This window comes from Dinoponera quadriceps, unplaced genomic scaffold (assembly GCF_001313825.1).
Source record: "Dinoponera quadriceps isolate SergipeBrazil2010 unplaced genomic scaffold, ASM131382v1 scaffold120, whole genome shotgun sequence".
Classification (NCBI taxonomy): Eukaryota; Metazoa; Arthropoda; class Insecta; order Hymenoptera; family Formicidae; genus Dinoponera; species Dinoponera quadriceps.
This window is the reverse complement of record NW_014554309.1, coordinates 1,133,991-1,154,595: the sequence shown is the minus strand read 5'-3', so window position 1 is coordinate 1,154,595 and position 20,605 is coordinate 1,133,991. Positions and strand designations below refer to the sequence as shown.

Below are 20,605 nucleotides of genomic sequence, written 5' to 3'. Positions count from 1 at the left end.
CTCTGACGCGCTTCAGGTGCCAATTCATCGCTCGTTGCAGCATCGAACGTGGTCGCGTGGTTTTAATCTGACGCTATCCGTCCAAGAAAGAATGTTGGATTTTACTTAACTTGTAGCGTCACGTAGTACTGAGTTATACGCTGAGCGAGCGAACAAGGAACGAACGATGAATGCGACAAAGCAATGTTGCTACAATTTGGAAGATGTGTACGCCGTAACGAATTCAAACAGGACATTTCGGGCCGACTTGCTCATAAGGTGATTCATCGAAGGAAATACATGTGTGCGTTTAAACACGCATTTTTCATACTCATATTAAACCGATTGCACACACTGAGAAAAAGATTCCTTCAAATTTGATAAATTTTATTGCATCCAAACACAAATTTCATTACGCTCCAAAGAAATGTTTCGATTAATAAGCACGATTGTTAGACTTTTCAACGAATACGTATCTTTATTTAAAGAAAAAAAAATTTTTTTTTTTTTCGAAAGATAATTTTCAAAACGAGAACGAAAGATAATTTTCCCATAAAGAAATTATTTGTTTCATATTTATTTCAACGAAATAATATTTCATTTAGTTAAAAGATATTACAGGCCGTCTAAAATAAGCGCGAACCGTTCTTATAGATTTAATTTTTCTATGCTGATACTTGAGGCTCATTTTTAACGTCAGAAAAAATCACACGATCAAAGTTGCTACTGAATAGTGAGAAAAGCATGAAAAAGGTATCATCGCAGCGTAATTCGGAGTAATGAAATTCATGAGATTTGAAAAAATCTTTTTCTCAGTGCACAAGAAGCGAGGGTGATTGTGTTTTCACCTTCGTGGCGTCTCGCTCGGCGTCAGTCTCATCTAACCGGCGTAAAAGTCGCCCGCGAATATCAACAGCAATCGCATCGAGCGTATCTGTGTTTGAGCACTTTCAAAGGATCGTATATCGAGTCGCTCGAGCCTCGTAATGAACGACTGGCTAACGCCGTAATAACGCGTTATATCTGGATGTTTCGACATGGACGATGACGAGCGAGTTGAATTGTAATCGGTTCCAGTAATGAGTTTACCGTTCGTCGGCCGGCAATTAAAGCTGATTCATTAACTTCGTTGTAAAACGCCGACGACGTCGGGGCCGGCTGACTTGATTCTGTTGTTGTCGCGAGATTGGGACATAACGGCGCCTGTGCTCTACTTGCGGATGTCGGATTAGTATTACCTGCCGGGTGGTGTCGGCGGCGGTGGCACGTGTCGTACTTGCGTAAATTGCATGCGAGACACGTAGAGCCCGTCGGACGATGCAACGCGAAAACGCCTTTAAATTCGGAATTCCCGGTATACCCCGCGGTAATAAGAATCAAGGTGTGATGCAACTGGCAGAACCGGCTAAATCCATAGTTGGCACGATTTACTATGACGTGTCCCGCGACCGTAATTACGATCCGAGCGTATACTTTGTACATTACACATGAGCTGTAATAATCGGGACTTGGCGTACGCGTACATCCGCTCTGACTCGATTGACAGAATTGGGTGCTTATTACGAGAAGCATCGTGATTCCGTCCGGAGCGGAAATAGGAATGCCCCCTAGCTATCGGATGCTTTTAAAGTTCGCTCTGTAGGTCGTGTATTATTTCTTTCTTCTCGGAAATAGCGACGGGCTTCATTAATGGAGCCATGTAGGTCAGTCTTTCTCTACCCGTGCAACTCTTACGGATCCAATCAATTCATCCGCTGGTTTTCGAACGCTCGGAACGTACAGCGCGTGACAGTTCCGTTGATGTTTTCATGAAAAATACATCCGACGGGGGAAAATATGTCGCGTGATCGAGATAAAAGTGTTGCGGTTTTATACTTGGCTAACGTTGGAGGCTTAAAAATAGATATTAGGAGCATAGATATTTTTATTTTTCAAAGATATTCAAGATAATAGTAGTAATTGTCTCACTCTATATACATATTTTTTTCATTGATAAAAATATCGGATATTAGATTTCGCTGGTGAATCTCTACGCGTTAGAAACATTTTCGCGAGATTTGTTTTGTATGTGAAAAAAAAAATTAATATCAATTCAAAACTTATATTTTCATGTATGAGCAAAAATATATAATCTTACATGAAGATAAAAATTAGTCTAATATGAAGAAATTCTACGTAGTTAGTTCTAATAAAAATATCATATTTTTGTTATTCAAAGATGATTTTTATGAATTAAGAGAAAAGTAATGGATAGTAAAATCGATATCTTTAAACTGTATACTTCTTAGTTTGAAAATATCGTTCTTTCTATCCAATATTTTCTCTCTCAATTCATACAAATTATTTTTAAATAACAAGAATATATTTTTAGTGGAACCATACAGTATGTTTTCATGTAAGTTTTATCTTCGTAATATAAAAAAATCTTCACATAACATCATATATTCTTGCTTATGTGTAAGAATAAGGGTCTATGAAATGGCATTAACTTTTTTCTATGTAGGTCTGTGCGTGGAACCAGAAAGAAATTCCCGATGTTTTTGCAGAAATCCGAAGCCGTGCGTTCATCCATTGTCAGTCGTCGCGACTTTCCTATGGCCGATTTTCCCTTTCGCTCGTGGAATTAGAAATTCGAATTAAACACGGCCCGTTTCTGTTCTGCTCTTCATTGCGAATTCTAGCGGCGCGTTGCCGGTATTTTTACACGTGCAACGACCTTCTGCAAGCAGGGGAGCGCTCACAGCGAAAGTGTCATTGCCGTCAACGCCGCCGCTGCGTCCGTCGCTTTCCCCGTGATTTCCCGTCCGGAATTGGTCCTATTCATTTAACTCTCATATCCTTCTCATAAAGTCGGAAACTCGACGACGTGCCCGCGAGGAGAATCGTCCTTCCGTTTGTCGCGCCACTCCGGAGAAACTGCGATTCTTCACGGCCACTCTCGTCGTGCTGCCGCGGCGCAAATATCGGTCCAACTGTTGAGGAAATGGCTTTATTCCGCAAATCACGCTAATGGCACATTTTTCAGATGAGAAGTAGATGGATGTTTACTCAAATTAATCGCGGAACATCGATATGCGCGGTATCACACAATGTTGATACAATGTCCACGTGCATCACCGAGGCATCGGCTACTTTGGGAAATATTATCGACATTACGTTATGTTACGAGACGAGGGAGAGGACTTTACGGGGGTTTACGGGGAAACTTGTACCGCGTAACGTCGCAAAAATGCGGAGAACGGGGAAAAAAGCCGTTGCGTTGACCGCAACGTCGCTGCACGCTGAAGCATCATGAGAGAGAAAGAGAGCGAGAGAGGGAGAGAAAGGGAGAGAAAAAACCCGTTACCGGGGAAAATTGATTCATCATCGGTGTTTCGCTGCCGCATTTCGAATTCGCGGCGACGGAGAGTAGCGGTTAAACCAGTTATCGCCGCGAATGTGATAAGTGTTATGCTACACACAAGAAGAAGCGCCATTGTGCTGTGTGTGATGAGATTCGCCGGCTGATGGGCCGAAGCTATATCGCACGTCTCTCATGAATTTTCATTAGATTGCCTTATTTTTCGAACGGACGCCACTTTGGCATTTTTTTTTTGTTGCAACGTGTTAATCAACATAATAGCATAACCGCGCGCGCACACCGAAGCCATTCTTGTGAAGCGACAGGGGCGAGCGGAGACCGAAAGAAATGCCGCCGCTTTTTTTTTTCACGGGATACGCGAAAATTTATCATCTCGAATAGTTCAGCGTGATCGACGACCAATGTTGTCGTATTATTTTACATTTTAATTATATTTTAATTATTACATTTCTCCCGTTTGCTCACCCGAGTAGAAATCTTGGTTCTATGTTAAACTTTTAATACTGCAACACAATGGGAGCTAAAAAATTGCAAAATAAGTTTAATATTCTATGTTGAAAAAAAGAAGTGCCGCATTCAAGTAAATGTTTGCTAAGGAATATTGGAGTAATTATTTTACTTGAATTAAGTAAATATTAATTGAATGTACTTCATAAATATTAATTGAATGTACTTCGTAAACATTAATTGAATGTACACTTCTTTCTTTTACCGTGTCACATTCAAATAATATTTACTTAATTCAAGTGAAATAATTATTCGAATACTCTTTAGCAGATATTTACTTGAATGTAATACTTCTCTTTCTTAACATAATGATGTAATTTATTCCTACTTTGACCATGACGATGTCTTAAATTTCTGGTCCCGTTGCTTCTTACGTCAAGATGAGTTGTTTTGAATACTCGTGTAAGTTTAATAATTAAAATATCGAGATCATTTGTAGCTTCTAGGTAGCCTTAAAATGAAGGCTGTAGAATTAAAAATTCAAGAGAGAATTTAACAAGCATAATATCGTCAAATTAGGCTTTTATAGGCCATCTAAGTATGCGCAAAATAGGCATCTTAAGAACGTGAAATTGACATCAAAATTTTGACTCAGGTCAGAATCATGCTGAATCGCACTTGGAATCATTCTGGAATAATCCTTGATCGGACTTTGCCTTCGGTCGAGCGAGATGAAATTTTTTTGACGTTGTACCATCTGGCGGGTGATTCGTTGCGGTAGCTACCTCGTGCCGTTTCGTAATACTCATTCGGTCGGCGTTTTTGTCGCTGACAAACAGGAAGTAACGCACATGCAATGCCGAGGTTATATTTCGGTGGGAATGCACACTGTATGCGCGTTTCGAAGTATTCGTATCGTTTAAAACTCTTTTATACGTGTCCGGTCCGTACACGTGTTCGTACACTGAGCGAAAAATATCTGAATCTCAAACTTTTAGTCTTGATTTGATTGAATTTACATTGATGCAAGTATTACTTGAACTCAGTTCAAGACTAAATCTCCTAAGAAGAATATCATATTCTTGCTTATATATGAGAATACCTATTCTTGATTTGGGACTAATTTTTTTCCTCGCAAGCTTACGGCAGCCGCCTTAATTAGAGACGGGAAATAATTGAAAATTAAGAAAACATATGCGGATCTACGAAGCGCCGACGTAACATGAAATTCAAGGCGAATTTTTTTATATCACACGTGAAAAAGCGGCGTTAAAAAAATTTTATCGATGCTTCCGAATGTCAACGAGTAGCCTTCAACGTTATTGATGTTATTGAACGTTATTGATGTTCGTGCTTTTCGCAATTTATACGCACTACATCCTCTCTAAATCACCGATCACCGTAAACCGCGACAAGATGAAGCATCTGCCTTTAATATCGTGTTGCGGCCTATATGTACTTGATGCACCCGCACGTGTTTCGCTCTGTTATGCTACTTTCCGATACCGCTTCGTCGAAAATCAAAACAATTGTCGCGAGGTTCCGCTCGAGAAAAACTTGCCGTTCCGAATCACGTGTCTTTCAAGACTGACGTGACCGTTTCGAACGGAACACCTTCGTTCAAGCGGCTGACATCAATACCTCTGTAACTTCGTGCCCCGTTATTTTCCATTTTCCGCGATTTTCTCCGGCCGAAAAGTGTTACGTAGACTGGAACGGAACTCGGACTACGTCGAAGGAATGATCCGGTAATGGGCGATTCGGAAATATATTTTACCGGAATATCAGTCCAGTGAACTTTTTTCCTCTAAATACCGTGAAACGAAACACTTAAACCCGTATTTAATCGTCGTTATTTAAAACTTGCCTCAAGCGAGATCCTATTTTACTATCTTAGCTCCTACTATGTTGTAGAATCAAAGATTCGGCACAGGACCAAAATTTTGTCTCCCGACGGCCGCCACGATAAAATTCCGACGCGCGGGAAAGAATCGGATCGCTCCCGGATCTCCGTGGAATGAAATCAAGTCGCCGAGTGACACGATTAATACGCGGCAAAACCGTCGAAAAATGCGGCGATTGTATCCGACGATTGGATCTCAAAGAGACGGCCTGTTATCCTGCCCGCCCCGCGGTAGCGGCCGAAGAATCCGGTTTCGGCGCTTTTTTTCACGCTCGGCCGGAAAGCTCGACTCGCAATTTTCATTCGGCGGTGCCTCGCGCGGAAATTCCGCGCGCCCTGAGAAGTCGGCATTCCGGGGCGTCGGGCGTGAGGCCTTTCCAGTCATCGATACGGCCGCGGAGTATAACGTGCAGCGCGCTCACGCGAATTGCACACCGGGGCAGACACCGTGTACCTTTCTTTACTTATCCCGCGCGAGCCACGCCTAGCGCTTGCCCCGTGGAGAACATTCGAACGCGCGCACCCTTCACCGCAAGTAAAACCGTACAGCATCGCCGTACGGCGGAAACGTAGGCTAGATGGAAGGATAGAGAAAGAAAGAGAGAGAGAGAGAGACTTCGGTATCGATATATCTCACGTATCGCGGTGGTATCGGCGATGGTATCGCGCGTTCGGACGCCGCCCGAATGTATCGTTCGGCGAGACGCAGAAGGAGCGACTTCGGCCGCTCTCGTTTCAGCCCGACCCTCTCTCGTCCCGATGCGAAAGTAAGAATTTTCAGCTTCGCTCGCAAGGTAGATCGGGCCCCGATAACGCGACCGGAAAATGCAAACGAGAGCTATCGCACGCCGGAATGTTATCATTAATAGCTACGCGCGCGCGCGGCAGAGGTATGAATAGCAATTAGCAATTAAGACGGTTTCGCTCGCGCGTCGGTCTTTATGTAACCGCGTACGGTTTAATGATGTTCCGCCTGTCTTTCAGGAGAATCGAGAGCTTTCGCCGCGTAGCGACCCGAGTCGAAATTTGGATATTCGTAAGGATACCCTCGACCCAGAGAAAGAGGTTTCTTTATCAAGGGAAATAAAAAAACATCTGCTTGCACTAACCAGAATGGGAACAATCAGATGCGTTCTGACCGAACGAAACAGAATTTGTCTGGTTCTCAAGATGCATTTGGTTGCCCCCTTTTCAGTTAGAACAACCACATTTTTTCTTCCGTGATAGATTTAGTATTTCTATTTACTTGATTAAAATTTGTTTCGCAGGAACAACGTATGCGAAATATTACTTGTTTGAGTAAACATTTTGTTGTCTCATTCAAGAAAACTCGATTATTTAACAGAAAGAACGCTAATATTTGAAATAATATCTTCTAATCGAATAAAATATTATTTTGTTATAATAAATATGTAAAATGAAACTAATAATTTCTTTACAAGGAAACTATCTTTCATTTCAAAGAAATTTTTTATCTAAGATAAAGATACATATTCGTTGAAAAGTCGAACAATCGTTCATATTAATTGGAACATTAATTTCTTCAGAGTATGTCAGTGATGAAATTTGTTTGGATGCGATAAAATTTATTAAATCTGAAGGAATCTTATTCTCAGTACGTTATTTTCTCTTATTTCTTATATTTATTTTTTATCGTTAATACATTTTAATGCGATTCCTTTAATTGAATTCTCTCTTTCACGGACGTATACACGCATTATTCTTTATGCATTTCCGCGTAAAAATGCCAACTTAAGTCATATCCGTAGGATGTCTCGAAGATAAAAACCCGACTTTCGCCGAAAGTTCGCACGCGAAGTAAGGGCGAACTTAGGCGAACGTAAGCAAAATGAGTCACAGACTCCGATTTAAGCGGAGCGCTTTCGTAGAAACGTACGTGCGCGACAGTCTTATAAATAGAGGCCGACGTTGCTTTGATCATTAATCATCGATTGGCAAGATTTTATCATAAGATCGCATGTTCTTTGTATTCTACGTGCTCTATTGTTGTCCTGGAGGGAGCCCCAATTAACCGGCGTTCTCACACAGAGATCTGTCCTGGACTTCTGGATTATAAAACCGTTCGGAATGGATTCTGATCGAAATAATTCTGCCCCCCCTCCTCCCTCCTCATCCACTAAGAAATGCAATAACGAATCTATAGGAGGAGCGATGGTACGATTCCGATCGAGAAGCTTTCTTCCGAACAGTCACGTACATATGTGTACCTCGATATTAAACTCGCATATACTTCGGCCAAAAGTCGCCGGGGGTTGACAATCGATCGCATTCCGATCGCATTTTTCACGCGCGCGCGCGTATAACACCGGCATGTATAACACATTTATTCCACGACCCACTGATCACGGCGCAAGATATTGCGGCAATAATCTCCATTTATCGCGCGCAGGAAATGTAACCTGTATATGTACACACACAAGCGCAAATATATATATATTTTTTTTTCACAATATATCACAGCAATAACATTCTATATTTGCAGCATTCGCGGGCAAAATGTTTCGTTCTAAATAATTCAATTGGTTAGATACTCGCGAATGAAAGGGAGAGAGTTTTATATGAGTAGCTCGAAGTGATTAAAGAAATTCTCGTGTATTTATTTATTTTTTACTCATCCACGTTTTAAAACCGTTTGTTTCTCCTTTAAAGCTTCGAAATACTGAATGTGTAATATTCCATGTGTTACAATATCTCTAAATTTAACATATAAATATATTCTGCCGCGCATGCGTGATTTTCAAAGGAGCCGAATGACTCCTTCCGAGATCTATTCTCGCCTCGCACGTCCGCGAAAACGTGGCGCCCGCAAACGACACAAATCGCGCGGGGTGGACGGGCGAAATGCAAGACAATCGTAGAGATTGTGAGTCACGTTCCCGGCGCACACACCGGGCTGGGAATAATTCGTGGTGAGACTGTGACTCGCCGGTGCAAAACAGATCTGTCGTGAAATCGCGAGTACGTCGGCGCTGTGTTTCACGTGGGCGCGCGTCGAACAAGCCGTTCCTCGCGATACCGCGCCTTTATCAATTAACGCTGCATCCGTCTCGAGGGATAATCGGAACCCTTGAACATTCGCCGTGGCGAATCGTCGTGATCGCCTCAATTGAGGATCTACGGTCGAATTTCCTCCTCGGCGAGTTTTATCACAGAGAGAGCACCGCGTCTCCCGTCCAGTTACTTCCCACTCTCTCCACCCGCGCGAATCACCAAGAAGCCGCGTTTCGAAGTTCCGACGCCGCTTTGACGCTCTCAAGGATAGCTCGCGCCTACTTAGTATAGCCTACAGCGGAAATCTAGTCCGATAGGCGAATCGTGGAAATATTGCATAACAGTAACAACGTGAATTGATTAACGAAAAATTTCGCGGTGACGATTGCGCTAAGACGGCTCGCCGTAACGCAACGGTTTTGTCGGGATAAAATATCTATCCAGAATTAGACAAATCCAATTTGAGATATTTCTCTGGGGTGTCATTGTACGGCGATTTCAGTATTCAAAAACAATAAAATAGTAGAACGAGAAATCAAATAATTTTCCCATCTTTTCGTTCCGATTTCCGACGATAAATCTGATACTGATAAATCGGCGTACTTTCGTAAATTCCTTTTATATCTTTTCGAGAACTCGTCATTTTATTGGTCTCACGAGCGCATGGGCGAGAAAGGGAGAGAAATCGTTAAAATGTGTGAATATTTCCTTAATTCTATTTGCGGCTTTCTGAAGATGTGCAGATCTAGCTTCCGAGGAAGTTAACGGGAAACGATCGGGCTTCGAGATCCTCGGAGCGCTGGACGTCCGTCTTTTACGCATCTTACGTAATCGGTGGGGACGATAATTGCCGTGGTGATCGGGCGCTTCGATGTGAGAGAGCAACGCGTGTTGCGTCCTTAATAGCTCGATTGAATCGTAGCGCGACATTGGCGGACGTAATCCCGGCAGTTGTCCGCTCGTTAAGATGACGTAAGGAGCATTAATGAGCCCGCAACGGTAAATTACGATTAACGAGAGAATCGAAGCAAGTCTCATTTACGTTTCTACATATCTAATATAGACGCTCTTTTGTGTTTGTAAAAGCAGCCGTTGTAGCAGCGAGCGCGTTTCTGAGATCGACTACTTCGCCGAGCCGAGTTGAAATAGGGAGTCTCGAGATTGAAACATTTTCTTAATTCATCGATTATTTGATATATTTTTTGCAACATTATTTTCACAATTCTGATCGTACTTTTTTCTCTATTTTGAATTCAAAAGAAAAACACCGTATTAGCAGCGAAATGCGTTTTTGAGATCGACTATTCACCGTAGCAAATTGAAACATGCCTCGTCAAGATCGTAACGGCGATATCTTTTTTTACAACCTTATTCTCACCATTCTGACTATCCAATTTTCTTTATCCTGAAAGAAAACACTGTATTAGCTGCGAGCGCGGTTTCCGAGATCGTTTCTGTTCGCCTGGGAAAATTGAAACAAGACTCGTCAAGATCGTAGCAGCGATATCTTTTTGCAACATTATTCTCACAATTCTGATCGCTCCCTTATTCTCATCTCATATTCAAAATGAGGGAGCACTGAATTAAATCACGGATTCGATATTCGTGCGTCGCACAATCGATCGATTCAGTTGTGCCGTCCATAAATATGCCCTCGTCCATAAATATGCTCACCGGTTGATTTTTCATCATCCTGCGCAGTTACGCAATGAGATAATACGCGATAAGATTGACGATAGTAATTACCACGACTCATTGACTTCGATCGAGCGGTATCACGGGATCGTTACCGCGTCTCAAGTGAATCATGCCGACTCAATGACGTCTGAAGCGCGCGTCGGAATAGGAAGGTCTCTCTTTAGCCGAGATTAGCGCGCGGGAAAGGACTCGCTTTGAGGCGCAGTTGAAACTATGCCGCTGAGTTTCCTGCGTGATCAATTAAAAGGCAGTGTCGCGTCGCTTGGCAGATGTCATTTGCGCTTTTTCATTGTCTCTGCGCGTTCTGAAGCGCGGCATCCTTCTTCGCGCTCGCGCCGTCCTTGCCGCCCCCGTCATTTCTACCACCCTTACGTAACTGCGCGATTATTTCCCGCGGTAAATCTTACCTGGATTCGTGGCACGAGGTCGTCTCTCTCTCTCTCTCTCTCTCTCTTGTAGCCGCCGCACAGTGATTCGAAAGTAAAAGTTTTTGGCCGAAACTCTCTGAACCTTGATAAAAATGATCGTTTGCACGCAGAAAATGTCTTTAAAGAAACAGAGTATTTTTTATTTTTACCATATTCTTGAGTACGGAAGATTTCATATTATTTATCGTTTAGTCGAGTGTTTTTATTTTCAGATTCTCTCTAACCTTCGTATAGAGTCCGACATGACACGTTATACTAAGTCTAAAAAGGGTTCATTATTTTCAAAAGGCGCGAAAAAGCGTAAAACGTAGGACACTATAAAATTATATTTATATCAAAACTCGAGGTAAAACCTGAAAAAATGAATTTTGCGCTAAGAAATATCTATCTTAGTGTGTACTATGGTACTCATAGTTCATCTTCGGGTGCTGTACGGATCGTTTTATTGGCTACAGTGAATTTGAATATGAACTTAAGACGGTCTTAAATATAAGCTCCGATCATGAGTACCGTCCTTTATTTTTTTGGAAGCCATCGTTCGATCTATTTGTTTCTATTTCACAAACCGAACTCGTGATGTAGAGTCAACATTGCATGAAGGATCAAAGAAAGAGAGAGAGAGAGAGAGAAAGGAAACGCGGACGAATTCCGCGTTATATCCTGTAAAAAATCATGAAAAAACGAAAGCCGCACCAGGTAGTTGGTAGTAACGCGAGGCAGCGCGCGAATATACATTATTCTCGAGGATTGTTCCGACGAGATCGTGTGGGAGCGCAGATCACTCGCGATACACAACGGCGCGTGTTAAATTGAAGCGCGGTGGGACGCGTTGAAAGCGGGGACGGGAGCACGATTTGTTCCAAGGTAGTTGCGGTCCATAAATTTATTTTCTTAGGAATCTTCTCCAATTTTGAAACAGTATATTAATCGAAACGCGTGATCTACATACGTGTAAATTAGTAAAAGATTCACCGTACTCCGAAGCTGAGATAATTGAAAAGTCAGAGTTAATATTATTTACGTGTAATCACAGATAAATGTTTTTGTCTTATTTTAAATAATAATTATAATAGCAATTATTATACACGTTCAAGCGCGAGAAACGATGATTTTTTGTGATGAGCTTTTAAACATTATGTATGTTTTATTTTGATATTCTCTTATACACTATATAGTGCTAAAGCTATACACGTCCATAAATCACATTTATAAATATTCAGCGCAGATCTGTCGAGCTTCTTCGCATTGTGTTAATCATCACTTTTCCAGCAGTATTGTCGCGAGCGTGTTACCTTGTTCGCACGAACCTTGTCGCGAGCATGTTGTCTTGTTCGCACGAACCTTGTCGCGATGTCCGTCAATCACCGCCAGCGTTCACACAGGTAAATCATGCGCGCTTCGGACGCGTGGGGGGTTGAATCGTGGTGAATCGAATCGCCTCGCGCTTTCCAACGCGGTCGTAATTACGTGAGATTCGTTACGCGTAAATTAGCCGCGAGTCGGCCGGTAACGTCGCGGGAAAACCAGTCGAGGAAGGCGTCTTATTTGCATAAGAATGCGACGATTGAGCCGATCGATGCGTGCGAAATCGCACGACGATCGATTTGGATTTTCCTTGGGCATTAAGTCGAGGGAAATCCTACGCAGTCTCGATCGATTTCCCGAAGACAAACCTCGCTGCAATCGCCCATCGACGCGGCCCGACACACATAATCGAGCGTACACATCGCAAACTCGCAGAGGGGTATAATTTGCATGAAACGCTTGCGTGCCGGCGGTGCCGCCGCCTGTTGCTCCACATTCCTGAGCGCGCAAGGTTCTCCCCCGTCCCATTAAGGATAAAAAGACTCTCCACCGGTCCTCGTCTAATTTACTTCTTCAGGGATATTGGTATATCTCCGAAGATAATATATATATATATATATATACATTTGTGTGTACGTTGAGAAAAAGATTTCTTCGAATTTAATAAACTTGTTTGCCAATCCAAACAAATTTCATCGTTCGCATGCTCCAGAGAAACTAAATGCTTCGATTAACAAGCACGATCGTTAGACTTTTCAACGAACGTGTATCTTTATCTTGAATAAAAAATTTATTTGAAACGAAAGATAATTTTCTTATAAAAAAATTATTCTTTTTATTTTACATATTTATTGTAACCAAATAAAGTTTTGCCTGGTTGGAAGATATTATTGCGAATAATGGCGTTCATTTTGTTAAATAAACGAGTTTTCTTGAATGAGACAATAAAATTTTTACTCAAACAAATAATATTTCGTATATGTTGTTTCTATGAAATAAATTTTAGTCAAATCAATAGAAATACCAAATCTAAAGAAAGCTTTTTCTCCATATAGATACGTTCGAGGTTTCTTTCTTTCATTCGAGTATCGCCGAAGACAAAATATAACGGATATTGCTGCGAATAAACTTTCTCGACAAAATTTCGCCGGAAAAAGGGGAATCTCCTTACGTGATTGATGCTTTTGGCATTCGTGACTCAAATTTACCCAAGCGAGAAATTAAGATTACATGGTTGTTATATAGTTTGTTAAATCTTGAATTATCGCACATATAAACATAGAATTCTTCTTTTGAAATATATAAATGTATTTCACTTTTCACCGTATAGAATCAACATATATTTATCTTCTCTTACATTATCTATTATCTTGAAATATCTATTTTAGAAATAGTGACTGCGACACGTTTTTTAAATATACCTTGTTACACTCAAAACTATAATATTTATACACTGTGTGTTGTGCGGATAAACGCATTTATATATATTTATGTAAGAACATATACGTGAGAAAAGTTGCTTGATCTCACGGAGCCGCCGGTGTGTCAAACTAAACAACAAAACAAGTGTATACAAATACAGAATTAACGGATGCCATGTTTATATCACTTTAAAATTCAATAATTTCTAATTATAATAAATACTTTCCCGAGGAAGTTATTAACAACGAAAGCTTCCGCGATTACACGTTCAGCATATTGACGGATCTCGTCGAATGAAATATCGATCTCACGATTCAACGGGACACGCATCGATAAATCTCTCGCCTCAACGTCGCCTTCGGATTAGAAAACTTGCGCTGTGTCACTCACTGAAATGATTACATATATTACAAGACGCCTTGATGTTGAAAAGAGAGAAAGAGTGTCTCGATAGTGGATAAATACGCGGCGACGAACAATCAAATCGAAGCGCGCAAAAATCGCACGTGTCACAACACGCGCGTCCGCTGCCGAAATAACGCACGCGCGCAAATAAATCTTATGTAAGAAACAAGGATGAAGAGGGACGGGGTAGAGGGAATCGCCTTTCAAGGAATCGAGCGAATCCTCTGAGGTAACGCCTACGCCACTCGCAAATTTACGGAGCATGGCGGCGGTCTCTACCGCGTTCTAATAACACATCGGCTGTCCCTTACATAATTGGAAAGCGCTCCTGATTTTCGCGCTATAATGCCGAATTAATACGGTGGTAATTAAAGCGTTGATGCCTGCTGAGCAAGCTGAATGCCGATTAGCGCAACAATCGAAACTTGCTCCACTTTTCCACGTGGTCGTCGTTAATCATCGTTAATTATTTAGTCTCTTAACGAATCAACGAAAGCACTCAGAGTAGCGCTCAGTATCGAGCAAGTTGTCATGTGCTTCGCGCTTTGCCAAACAACCCTATTCTACACTGAGAGAAAATATTTAAAAAATAAAAATAAAATATATTTATTCTGTGGACATTAATTAACATATTTATTTTAATCCACATTCTTCTATTAAAATAGAATAAACAATTGCCATCGTGCAGAACTACAAATTAAAACAAATGTGTGTACGTTTTCTCATTTAAAAACAATTTGTTTTTCTCGGTGCAAAAATATGTGCATTGGTATAAGTTAATGTGTTATTAGTACCCATCGAATAAATATATTTTTTATTTTATAAACATTTTCTCTCTCTCTCTCTCTCTCTCTACGGCCACAACAGTATATAAATATCAAGCGGAGCTAATTAGCTCTAATTAGACGTCGATGCGTAAATTAATCGCTCTGCTGAATCTCGGACTTACTTTTAAAGCTTTTTTACATTTTAATGTTCACAAATATTTTGAAATGTTGTAGTAGCGCAAAGAGGGGGGGAGTGAAATTCATATCATACTTGTTCGTACATTATTCAAGCATTATTCGTGCCGATTGCATTCAGAGCGTGGCGAGGAACGCGCGAACGGGTCCCTCTGGGAAAACGGATACAGCTGCCAGCTGTCTCTGCCCTATCAATCGAGATTCGCGATCCCGCGTCGTCCGACTGAACTCTCCGGGTTCAGCTGGAAGTGACCCGGACCTCTCTCGCGTGTCTTGTCATTACGCCGTGCCCGCCGCGCCGCCTCGCTCGACGATTACTGGCGAGAAGCCAGGAGAGGGCGCGTTACGATCCTCCGGTGATCGTTTTTCGCGGAACACTTCGGCAGTATTTACGGCCGGTTTTCGGCGAGCGATTACGCGCGGCTTTCCTTTCTACGCCAAGCCGTCGTATCCCACGGTATCCGCCGGGCGGTCTGTGCACGTGACTAACGAGCGCACGAGGCACGTGCACGCATGCCAGACCTACTAAACAAGCTTCAGTCAGTAGGTCCGAGCGTGACCGGAGGAAAAGTGGGAAAAAGGACTGCGCGAGAAACCGGCCGGACACCGCGTCGTATTTTACCCGCTCGTGGAGTATCGCGCAACCTTGACAAGTACGTCAAGCGAGAGAGTGCCGTCGCCGCGGGGAGATCACGCTACTGCTGTGATGCCGGTCGGAAAGCGGCGNTTTTTTTTTTTTTTTTTTTTTTTTTTTTTTCGAGGAAAGGGATGAGAGGAAGAGAGATTCAGAGAAAGAATTCTGCAATAGAAGCTAAAATCTAGCTACGCTGAGAAAAATTTCCATCCGGATAAGCCGGATTAAGTATGATGCGTTCGGTTGTTATTTTTATTATCCGACAACAATGAAAAAGAAAGTTGAGAAGAAAGGAAAATATTCGCGCATTCAGCGGGATTCGGCGGGAGATCGCGATGGTATACGCGTTCTATGGAATAACGGGGGGGAGAATCGAATGATTGCACGCGCGGGTCACTTTTGCGCGCGGTGAATCGTAGATTACAGCGGGCGACGACGCGCAGATAGCGCCGGCTGAATATTTTTTTCCGCGCCAAAACAAATCTCTCCCTTCGTGTTGCAGAGAATCTGGCGCCATCCGAGCTGAAGAAGCTGAGGAACAAACAGAGGAAACAGCGCAGAAAGGCCGAGCTGGAACGACAGCAAGCTGCCCAAGCTCAAGAGAAAAGAGAACAGCACAACAAATCCCGACAGCAGGCCGACCCTGATCTCGAGCAGCCTACGCTAGACGAATTAATTCCGGAAAAGTTGGAAAGGGTTAGTAGCAGCTTTTTTTACGACCGTGGAATAAGCAACGTGCGATTATAGAGGACAGAGGAAGGCTTGAACTTGTGAAGAATTGATGAAATTTTACTTGTCGCTGCGGGCAACAAGCAAACAGTAGTCTTTCTACGTCCCTTAAACGTTTATTTTTTTATTCGCGCGGCTGGATGCGCAACTTTGTGACTTATCATCACTAATCGTAGGAAAATACATTTCAGATCGAAGATCCACTGGAACAAGCAATAAAGTTCCTGCAACCGTTGCAGGAGCTGGCGTCGAATAGAATAGAGACGCATCTTATGGCTTTCGAGATATACATTCGCAAAGGTATTTGAAACTTAAAACGTTAAGTCTAAGTTAGGTGTAGCGAGCCTTTAGCCTTTTTGTTCTGAAGAATCAAATGTAATTTCTGACAGAAGGCGTTTGTGCTTTGTCGTTTAAATTTCGCCGAAAAGACGGAACGGGACCGAAACCTACAATATTATATTTTAATGATATGCTTAACATGTTTTTAATTTTCGTATTGTAATAACATTTTTTTTTTGACAATACCTTCACTTATGTACATGTATCGTCGATGTCGGACTCTTACTCGCTTGTTTGTCGACATTTTTTGTATTTATGATTGTACCGTCACAAAAAGATGAGATACTTTTCTTATAAGTTTCGGGAAGCATCCAATAAGAGTTCACTAGAAGAATTTGTTTTTCTAATAATTCCCAAATTATACATTTTTTCTATCGAACACGAGATGCGCTGCGAGACTCTCGCCGGAAGAGAGTGTTGCAACTCTTTTGTGACCGACCACACATACATCACTAGAGCCGTAACTTTTATTTATTGTCATTTTCCGTGCTATCAAATTGCAATAACGCTTAAATCTTGGGAATTGCGACGTCTTTTGCTAAAACGCTTTTTGCTAAAAATTTCATTACAATTTAATATTTAGAGCAAAAAGTTCGAAGCTCACTACAGTCCTACAGTCCCTGGCCACATTATTAGACGCATTTTAATCTTTTAATAGAACACAAGTTTGGAGAAGAGAAACTACTAATTTTACGTTTACCCGATTAGAATAATTTTCGGTGTCGGTCAGCGCTTTTACCTCTGCAACCTTCCGAGGTGTCACTCGTTTCACTCATAAGTTTCACTCGCAAGATTAATATTTTTCACGCAGAAATTTATGTTTTCGTTAGTAAGCAGGAAATTTGAAGTTTCAAGTCACGAATAAGTGAAAACGAAATTAAATTTCAACTGACACACGCACAAAACTCACGTCTGTTCTCGTTATTATCGACAATGCAACTAGCGCGGGTTCATACTTGTTCAAAGTCATCGTAACAGCCCAATGAAATGACGTCATAAAAAGTACCTTTTACATAATGATGGTTCCTTAACGTAATTCGACCGACGGATGAACTGTATTATAAAACCTGGTCCTCGGAAGTTGATGAATTATAAAAAAATCAAGGTGCGTCCAATAATATAACCAGGGACTGTTGCAGACCCAGCCTGAGCCGCGCGTGTCTCTTCTGACCTCTCAAGTTCAAAGTCGAGTTACGATCGGCCGAGAGGACGGCGCGCGACGACGGCGACGCCGCGCCACGATTATCCCGATCATCACGTCATGAGAATGTCTTTTTTTTTCTCTTCCTCTCTCGCAGGTCGCACCCTGCTCATGCTGCGCTCGATAAAGCGCGCCCACAGGCTGGACGCGAACAATCCGGACCTGCACACGTGTCTGGTGCGTTTCCTGCTGCACACCAGCGGCTCGCCGCTGGAGGGCCCGCTGGGCGAGGTGGTGAAGCGCCAGACCGCCGGGATCTTCTCCAATCCGAAGGCGGTCCAGCTGAACGCCGAGTATCTGAAGAAGAACAGAAACTCGCTACCGCATCTGCTGCAAGGCGCGAGGATGTTGTACGTGTTGGATCCGTCGGTGCAGTCCAAGGCGCTCATCCTCGTGACGAACATTGAGGAGCTCGAGGGCGTAACATTGAAAAACTGCACGAAGGTGCTGGAGGCGTTGCGCAACGGCGACTTCGGTGACTGCAATGCAACGATAGCCGATTACATGGCGAAATGCCACGAACGATTCCCGTTCGCCACGGCGTTTCGGCCACCCGAGCCGAAAGCCAATCATCAGGAGAAGGAGAACTCGATCAAGAACTGATCCAGGCACGCGCTGTTGCAGCGTCACTGAATCGCTATCATAGTTAGGCGAAGCAATGGGGAAGGGGAAGGAAGAGAGAGGGGGGAGGGGGGAGGGAAGCAGAGAGAGAGAGAGAGAGAGAGAGAACCCGAAATGGAGAGCGTTCTGATCTGCGCTAGAGGACGTTAGAAGGAAGAAAAGAAACGACGAGATGAGCAAAAATCTTTAGGTGGCTGACCGTAAAACGAAATGAAATTGGCGAATATACGATTAATCGTAGCAAGGCATGTATCATACACGATGAACTTGTTCCTCGAGGATATTTCACGTAGTGCGAACAACAGTGCTGGGACAGTGCGCTGGATAAACAATCCTAATAATAAATTGTAATACGAAGAGATGCAGAAAGAGAGAGAGAGAAAGAGAGAGACCTCTCTCGGCTTTCACGCGTGCTCCTGAGTGTCGCGTGAAACGAAAACAAAAAGGAGAGAGAGAGGGAGAGAGAGAGGACAACGGAATAGCTTAAATATAATTAGTTAAACCTAAATATCGAAACCGAGATCAATTCGAGACACGCGCTCTACGTCTTCAACGTAGACGACGAACAACGCTGAATGAGAAAGGAAAAATATAGAGAAAGGGGACGGGGGGGGGAGAGGGGGGGGGTTGGATCGACGAAAGTGCGGACTTATTTTAGTGTGTTGCGGGACGTGCAGTGTGTAAAATAAGACGTGCGAGACTAACACATTGGTACAAAGGAAGAAGAAAAAAAAAATGAAAACAAAAAAGACAAGACTTGTATACATACGTACGCGCGCCCTATGCGAATATTTCTACTCGACGTTAAGGTGTACAATTTCCAGCGATGCCTACATAAATACTCTACTGTGTAGAGGCCGCTAAAACGCTAGACGATCATCGAGCACCGATAAAACTGTACCGTGCATGCGTCCGTCGTCGCATTCGGATGGACTCCGTTCCCACACATCGTGTACTAAAAAAAAAAAAAGAGAACTTCAGGTTCGCCCTCATTATCACCCGTGAACGGTTGATTCGAGTGAACGAAAAAGAAAAAAAAAGAAAGAAAGAAAGAAATGATCTAACGTTTTTCCTCCTTAGAGAAATGCACACTTTATTCCTGTGTTTGTCCAGGGTAATGATCTACGTTTGGATTGGAGCCCTGATATTCCATCGAGCAGTCAATAAGGAAGTAGTAGTGTCCGTTTGCGAAAGTCTCTCTGTGAAAGTTACTATAGGAACGATAAATACTGCGTATTGTATACGCAAGCTACCAAAGTATATCATAAATCGAAGAGCCATTAGTGCTGATAGCGAATATTGTGTACGTGTGTACATCGACGGATTACGGAAATTTTAATAAACACTGAAGGTTAAAAGGCATATATATGTATATATATATATATATGTATATATATATGTATATATATATATATATATGTATGTATGTATATATGGGTAAGTCTCGGCATATCGGTATATATGTATATATACATACATATGAATCGGTACAAGTCGACGGATATCGCGATTACCTCGTTTAATTTCAGAAGTAACGCTACTTATTTATAAGTTGTCACCTTCCTCCCGTAAAAACATTTTCGATACGAGATCACATAGACTACTACCGAGCTATTAATAACGTTTGTACATATTTCAAGTACTATATCAATAAGTGTATATGTCTTACGACTTTCTTTCAATGACGACAAGATGAAGTTTTTGCCGTCGAATATTGTCTGAATCAATATTGTCTGAATGTTGATCACCTATTCAAACACGTCATAACAGTAATCATAAACATATAGTAGATATTTACATTTCATTGTATTAGTTATAATATATATTTACCTCCTTAATCACATACATAAACACACGTAACACACACACATACGTACACACAACACACACGTACACACACACACACACACACACATACATTTATAAAAAAATATCTTACACCGGCTGCTGTAAAAAAAATCCCCCCTCCGAAAAGTGGTGAATCGATGGAATAATCTTTACGAAACGAGGTCGTTCATTCTCGAGAGATGATCATGATTTCAGATGATCATATTCCTTCCGTAAATGCATGGAGATACATTCACAGCGCTATAAAAAAAATGTTGCCACAGAATGAAGACAAATTTAACGAAATCACTTTTCGTTGTCACTAATCGTGA

At 42.1% G+C, this 20,605-nt stretch overlaps 1 protein-coding gene across 1 annotated transcript in view; it reads left to right on the top strand.

Annotated features, from left to right (window-relative positions):
• LOC106745920 (N-alpha-acetyltransferase 15, NatA auxiliary subunit) overlaps positions 1-19,043 on the top strand; it is a 51,965-nt gene extending 32,922 nt beyond the window's left edge. The window contains exons 9-11 of the mRNA XM_014621941.1: positions 16,059-16,252; positions 16,477-16,585; positions 17,923-19,043. Coding sequence (XP_014477427.1) covers positions 16,059-16,252; positions 16,477-16,585; positions 17,923-18,428 — 809 coding nt within the window. The 3' untranslated portion in view covers positions 18,429-19,043. The remainder of the gene's footprint in view (positions 1-16,058; positions 16,253-16,476; positions 16,586-17,922) is intronic.
• Positions 19,044-20,605: the final 1,562 nt, after the last annotated feature.